The sequence below is a fragment of the Monodon monoceros genome, unplaced genomic scaffold, assembly GCF_005190385.1.
Source record: "Monodon monoceros isolate NGI ecotype Baffin Bay Population unplaced genomic scaffold, NGI_Narwhal_1 Super_Scaffold_1, whole genome shotgun sequence".
Classification (NCBI taxonomy): Eukaryota; Metazoa; Chordata; class Mammalia; order Artiodactyla; family Monodontidae; genus Monodon; species Monodon monoceros.
In genome coordinates, this window is record NW_021703765.1 from 72,313,348 (window position 1) to 72,319,347 (window position 6,000).

The 6,000-nt window shown below is 49.7% G+C and overlaps 2 protein-coding genes across 4 annotated transcripts in view; one reads left to right on the top strand and one right to left on the bottom strand.

The window, feature by feature from the left end:
* The window catches only part of DDX54 (DEAD-box helicase 54), a 27,144-nt gene that overhangs the window by 19,356 nt on the left and 1,788 nt on the right, over nt 1-6,000 (top strand). For 2 of the 3 annotated variants that reach the window (XR_003793944.1, XM_029225273.1), the window contains exon 20: nt 1,052-1,289. Coding sequence is in view for 2 of the 3 variants with exons in the window: in XM_029225273.1 (XP_029081106.1) it covers nt 1,052-1,284 (233 nt within the window). In the remaining variant the exon portion in view is untranslated. Of the gene's footprint in view, nt 1-1,051; nt 2,436-6,000 lie in introns of those variants that run through there. The other variant, XM_029225266.1, reaches the window with a different exon arrangement.
* CFAP73 (cilia and flagella associated protein 73) overlaps nt 2,542-6,000 on the bottom strand; it is a 10,117-nt gene continuing 6,658 nt past the window's right edge. Inside the window, exon 7 of the mRNA XM_029225288.1 lies at nt 2,542-2,991. Within this exon, the coding sequence (XP_029081121.1) occupies nt 2,914-2,991 (78 nt within the window). The 3' untranslated portion in view covers nt 2,542-2,913. The remainder of the gene's footprint in view (nt 2,992-6,000) is intronic.

The window sequence follows — 6,000 nt, forward strand, 5'->3', positions numbered from 1 at the left end:
CTCCTCTCTTTGTCTTTCTGTGGGCGTGTCCCTGCCTCCCCCGGACCCCCTCATCCCTCAGTCCTCAGCTCCCAGTTTTATCTGGAGTGAAGCCGGCTGCCGCTGTGGGCTTGCTGGACCCGGGGTGGTGAGGGTGGCCTGTGAGCTTCGGGAAAAAGCAGCTGTTCTCCCCCTGTGCTTTGTCCTCACTGGGTTTGGTGGGTCCCTGTCAGGTGGCCTGGCCCCTGTGGAGACATCTGGGGCCGCCTTAATGGCCATCTGTGTGGGAGCCCTGCAAGGCCACTGTTGTGGGAGGGGAGGAGCTGGGTGAGGCAGGTGGGTACAGAAGAGGAGGGGCCAGGCCTTAGTGGGGAGCCAGGGGCTGGGGGGGAGACCTGCCCGCCCAGAGAGCCGGGAGGTGGCGGGCGGGGCCACCAACCACTGCTGCTGCTGCTGTTGCCGCTTTGCTGGGTGACCTTGGATAAGTCCCTTCCCCTCGCTGGCCTTCTCTGATTTCTCTCCTGCCAGAGGGAGGTTAAGCTACAGCCTGTTTTCATCTAACAAGTCTAGAGCATGTAGTCCAGAGAGACAGGGTTTAGAGTCTGTCTGGGTCCCCAGTGCCTGGCATAGAGGAGGCACTGAAAAGCTTTTGTTGAATGATTTATGATTGTAATAGTTACACTTAGGAGGCCATACTGTGGGCTAGGCCTTGTTCTGAACCCTGCACACGTAGTAACCCATTTACTCCACATTAGGACTTATGAGGTAGGTGCTCTTATTCGTAATTCATAGGAGAGGAAACTGAGGCACAGAGAAGTAAAGTAGTTTGCCCAAGGTCCAAGAGGTCACAGCTGGGACTTGATCCCTGGCAGTTTGGGCTGGAGGGTCCATGCTATTGCCCATTACAGTAGACTACTTAAGCTTTATTAAGCAATTACCATCTGCCACATGTTGGGGCCACAGCAGTGAACACAGAACGAGAGCGGGGACAGGGGAGCATCCCGGAGGCTTCTGGGAGGAGACATTGGGAGTCGACCCAAAGCCTGAACTCCCTGAATCTCCATCCTGGCAGGTGCATCCCAGCCCCGCACCCCTGGTGCCCCCACAGGCCGCGTGCGCTCAGAGCTCAAGACCAAGCAGCAGATCCTGAAGCAGCGGTGCCGAGCCCAGAAACTGCGCTTCCTGCAGCGTGGAGGCCTCAAGCAGCTCTCTGCCCGCAACCGGCGCCGCGCCCGGGAGCTGCAGCAGGGCGCCTTCGGCCGCGGCGCCCACTCCAAGAAGGGCAAGATGAGGAAGAGCCTGTAAGGAAGGTGATACAGCCCCGTGGTTCCTCACCTGGTCCAAGCGTGGACATAAGCAATGTTCCCCGTGTACCACTGTGTGCCTGGCCCTGAGCTGGATGCTGGGGGGCTCCCTGCAGAAGCCATGGTCCGTGCAAAGGAGTGCTTGCTATACGGCCGCAAAGGGGCAGCAGCTGCCTCTGCCTAAGACAGGGCACGTTTGAGCAGGGTGTTGAAGGGTTCATAGGAGTTTGCCAGCAAGGCCAGGCAGGCTACGATCTGAGTTGGCAGCTCGGCTGCTGCTGCTGTGTTCTGGATTCAGAGGTGGTGGCCACATGGGTGTGAGCCCTGAGTGCCTGAGGCCTAGTGATATATTTTTAATGTAATAAACCTTTATTGAGCGCCTCCAGTGGACCAGGAGCATTGAGTTGGAAGGGACAGACCCGGGTACTAGAGTCCCAGCTAGTGTGCGGATGAGCCGAGAGCATGCGGGCAAGTCCCGAGTGGGTTCTGCTGGAATCTCCATTTTGCAGACGAGGAAAGTCAGGCTCAGAGGGTGGGTCGGTTGCTCAGATGGGAACGCCCCAAAGCTGGCAGTCGGTCCCCTTCCTCCCACCAGGACAGGCTTGCAGCTGGGACTGGACGGTGGGAGGGAGACAGCACGTAGAGTCTGGGGGCAGAGGGTGCAGTGTGCTTCCTGGATGTGAAGGAGTTCACACTATCCCCACACACCCAGAGGTCAAAACCTGTCCTGGCCTCTGTCCTGCTTTAAGCCCTGTTCTCCTCAGCCCCTGTTGGGGGTCCTGGGAAGGTCAAGGGCAGCCTCCGGTAGCTGGATTCTCAGAATGGCCATCACTCAGCGCCAGTCCACGACGGAGGAGCCTTTGTGAGCAAGCGCCCCAGGAATGGGTGTCTGCCGTGTGACCCTCTTGCTGGTCCTCCTTTATTTTACTTTACTTACCAAACACTCATCCAAAATTTACCAGAAAATTTGCGCCAGGCCCCATTCCAAGCATCTGACAAACATCAGCTTGTTTAAATACCCCCAACTGGGGACCTCCCTGGTGGCGCAGTGGTTAAGAATCCGCCTGCCAATGCAGGGGACATGGGTTTGATCCCTGGTCCAGGAAGATCCCACATGCCACAGAGCAACTGAGCCTTTGTGCCACAGCTACTGAGCCTGGGCTCTAGAGCCCGTGAGCCACAACTACTGAAGCCCACGTGCCACAACTACTGAAGCTCGTGCACCTAGAGCCCGTGCTCCACAACAAGAGAAGTCACTGCAATGAGAAGCCTGCATACCGCAACGAAGAGTAGCCCCTGCTCGCCACAACTAGAGAAAGCCTGTGCAGCAACAAAGACCCAATGCAGCCAGAAATAAATAAGTAAATAAATTTATTAAGAGGGAAAAAAAAATCCCCCATCTGCCCTGGGTGGGAGGACCAGGTCCCAGGTCACATGGTGGATGTGGGATTGGTGCCCTCCATGTAGCCCACATTCATTTAGTATTTGCTGTGTGCCCCTCATGCCCACCCCACTGCAATCTGAGCGGGCACAGCCCTCCTGTCTTTCTGGTGAGAGCCACTCAGCCTGTAACCCGCAGGAATTGTGTACCTCCTGGGGGCCCCTCCCCCACTGCTCACCTGGGTCAGGGTCAGGAGGCGCGGACGGCGGGCTTGGCCTGATGGAGGCCGGCCAGCATGGCAGAGAGGTCCAGGATGAAGAGCTTCACCTGGGGGTCCCAACACAGGCAGAGTCAAATCCCAGCCTCTTGAGTGTCCAGTACCCACCCCCGCAAAACCCCAGAGGCTGCAAAGCAGGGGTGGGGGGGGTAGAGACCCTTATTAGACAGCAATGATGGTGGTTCCCTGAGGTAGTGAACCTGGCCTAAACCATTCTGGTTTTTTTGTTCTTTTGTTTTTGTTTTGTTTTGGCGGTATGCGGGCCTCTCACTGTTGTGACCTCTCGTGTCGCGGAGCACAGGCTCCGGACGCGCAGGCTCAGCGGCCATGGTTCATGGGCCCAGCCGCTCCACGGCATGTGGGATCTTCCTGGACCGGGGCACGAACCCGTGTCCCCTGCATCGGCAGGCGGACTCCCAACCACTGCGCCACCAGGGAAGCCCCCATTCTGGGTTTTTGAAGCCTCAGTCCAAGCTTCCCAAACAGTTGATTCGTGGGCACCTGCAGTTTTCTAGATGGCTATCACCTGTATTATAGTTGAATTAGTATTTTCACTTGCATCAATTTTTTTTCCTTTTAATTGGATTAGTCGTGTTCACTGGTATATGACCTACTCTTATCTTCTCCATGGGGCACCCTCCTTTATTTTAATTAACCTATTTATTGATACAAACTTAATGAACACCCACGGATCCACTGCCAAGACCTAGAACTTGATGGCAAACTTATCCTTGGGCTCTTCCTTCACATTTGTCACCGAAATAAACATCTGACAAGGAAACTATCTCTACCAAAAGTGAAAAGAGATTAAATTACTCCTTGCCATAAGTAAGGGGTAACTGGAAAAATAACAAAATGAAAATGAAACCTGGTTACTCAATTCTGGCAGCTACCATTACCCACAGAGGGTGTGACCCCCAAGGCCCTGGAGACCAGGGAGTATTATGAGGTTAAAGGCATAGTTGCTGCCCGCCCGCCCCCCCACCATTGAACCTTTCTCCTTGGTAAGATCAGATGGTTGGTTGAAAAAGCACTGGCTTTCCATCACTCTGATACCAAAACCAGAAAAAGATATCACAAAAAAAAATTATAGACCAATATCACTGATGAACACAGACGCAAAAATCTTGAACAAAATACTAGCAAACAGAATCCAACAGCACATTGAAAGGATCATACACCATGATCAAGAGGGATTTATCCCAGGAATGCAAGGATTCTTCAATATACACAAATCAATCAATGTGATACACCACATTAACAAATTAAGGAATAAAAACCAAATGATCCTCTCAATAGATACAGAAAAAGCTTTTGACAAAATTCAACACCCATTTATGACAAAAACTCTCCAGAAAGTGGGCATAGAGGGAACCTACCTCAACATAATGAAGGCCATATATGACAAACCCACAGCAAGCATCGTACTCAATGGTGAAAAAGCATTTTCACTAAGATCAGGAACAAGACAAGGCTGTCCACTCTCACCACTCTTATTCAACATAGTTTTTGAAGTCCTATTCACAGCAATCAGAGAAGAAAAAGAAATAAAAGGAATACAAATTGGGAAAGAAGAAGTAAAACCGTCACTGTTTGCCGATGACATGTTACTATACATAGAAAATCCTAAAGATGCCACCAGAAAACTACTAGAGCTAATCAATGAATTTGGTAAGGTTGCAGAATACAAAATTAATGCACAGAAATCTCTGGCATTCCCATACACCAACAACGAAAAATCAGAAAGAGAAGTTAAGGAAACATTCCCATTTACCATTGCAACAAAAAGAATAAAATACTTAGGAATAAACCTGCCAAAGGAGGTGAAAGACTTGTACTCAGAAAACTATAAAACACTGATGAAAGAAATCAAAGATGACATAAACAGATGGAGAAATACACCATGTTCTTGGATTGGAAGAATCAATATTGTGAAAATGACTATACTGCCCAAAGCAATCTACAGATTCAGTGCAATCCCTAGCAAACTACCAATGACATCCTTCACAGAATTAGAACAAAAAATTTTACAATTCCTTTGGAAACACAAAAGACCCCGAATAGCCAAAGCAATCTTGGGAAAGGAAAACGGAGTTGGAGGAATCAGGCTTCCCAACTTCAAACTATACCGCAAAGCTACAGTAATCAAGACAGTATGGTACTGGCACAAAAACAGAAATATAGATCAATGGTACAGGATAGAACGCCCAGAGATAAATCCACGCACATATGGCCACCTAATTTATGACAAATTACAAGAACATACAGTGGAGAAAAGACATCCTCTTCGATGAGTGGTGCTGGGAAAACTTGGACAGCTACATGTAAAAGAATGAAATTAGAACACTACCTAACACCATAAACAAAATAAACTCCAAATGGATTAAAGACTTAAATGTAACACCAGACACTATAAAACTCTTAGAGGAAAACATAGGAAAAACACTCTTTGACATAAACCACAGCAAGATCTTTTTGACCCACCTCCTAGAGTAACGGAAATAAAAACAAAAATAAACAAATGGGACTTAATTAAACTTAAGAGCTTTTGCACAGCAAAGGAAACCATAAACAAGACAAAAAGACAATCCTCAGAATGGGAGAAAATATTTGCAAATGAAACAATAGACAAAGGATTAATCTCCAAAATATACAAACAGCACATGGAGCTCAATATCAAAAAAACAAACAATCCAGTTAAAAAATGGGCAGAAGACCTGAATAGACATTTCACCAAGGAAGACATACATGAAAAGATGCTCCACATCACTAATTATTAGAGAAATGCAAATCAAAACTACAATGAGATACCCCCTCACGCCAGTCAGAATAGCCATTATCAAAAAATCTAGAAACAATAAATGCTGGAGGGCTTCCCTGGTGGCGCAGTGGTTGAGAGTCCGCCTGCTGATGCAGGGGACATGGGTTCATGCCCCGGTCCGGGAAGATCCCACATGCCGTGGAGCGGCTGGGCCTGTGAGCCGTGGCTGCTGAACCTGCGCGTCCGGAGCCTGTGCTCCGCAACGGGAGAGGCCACAACAGTGAGAGGCCCGCGTACC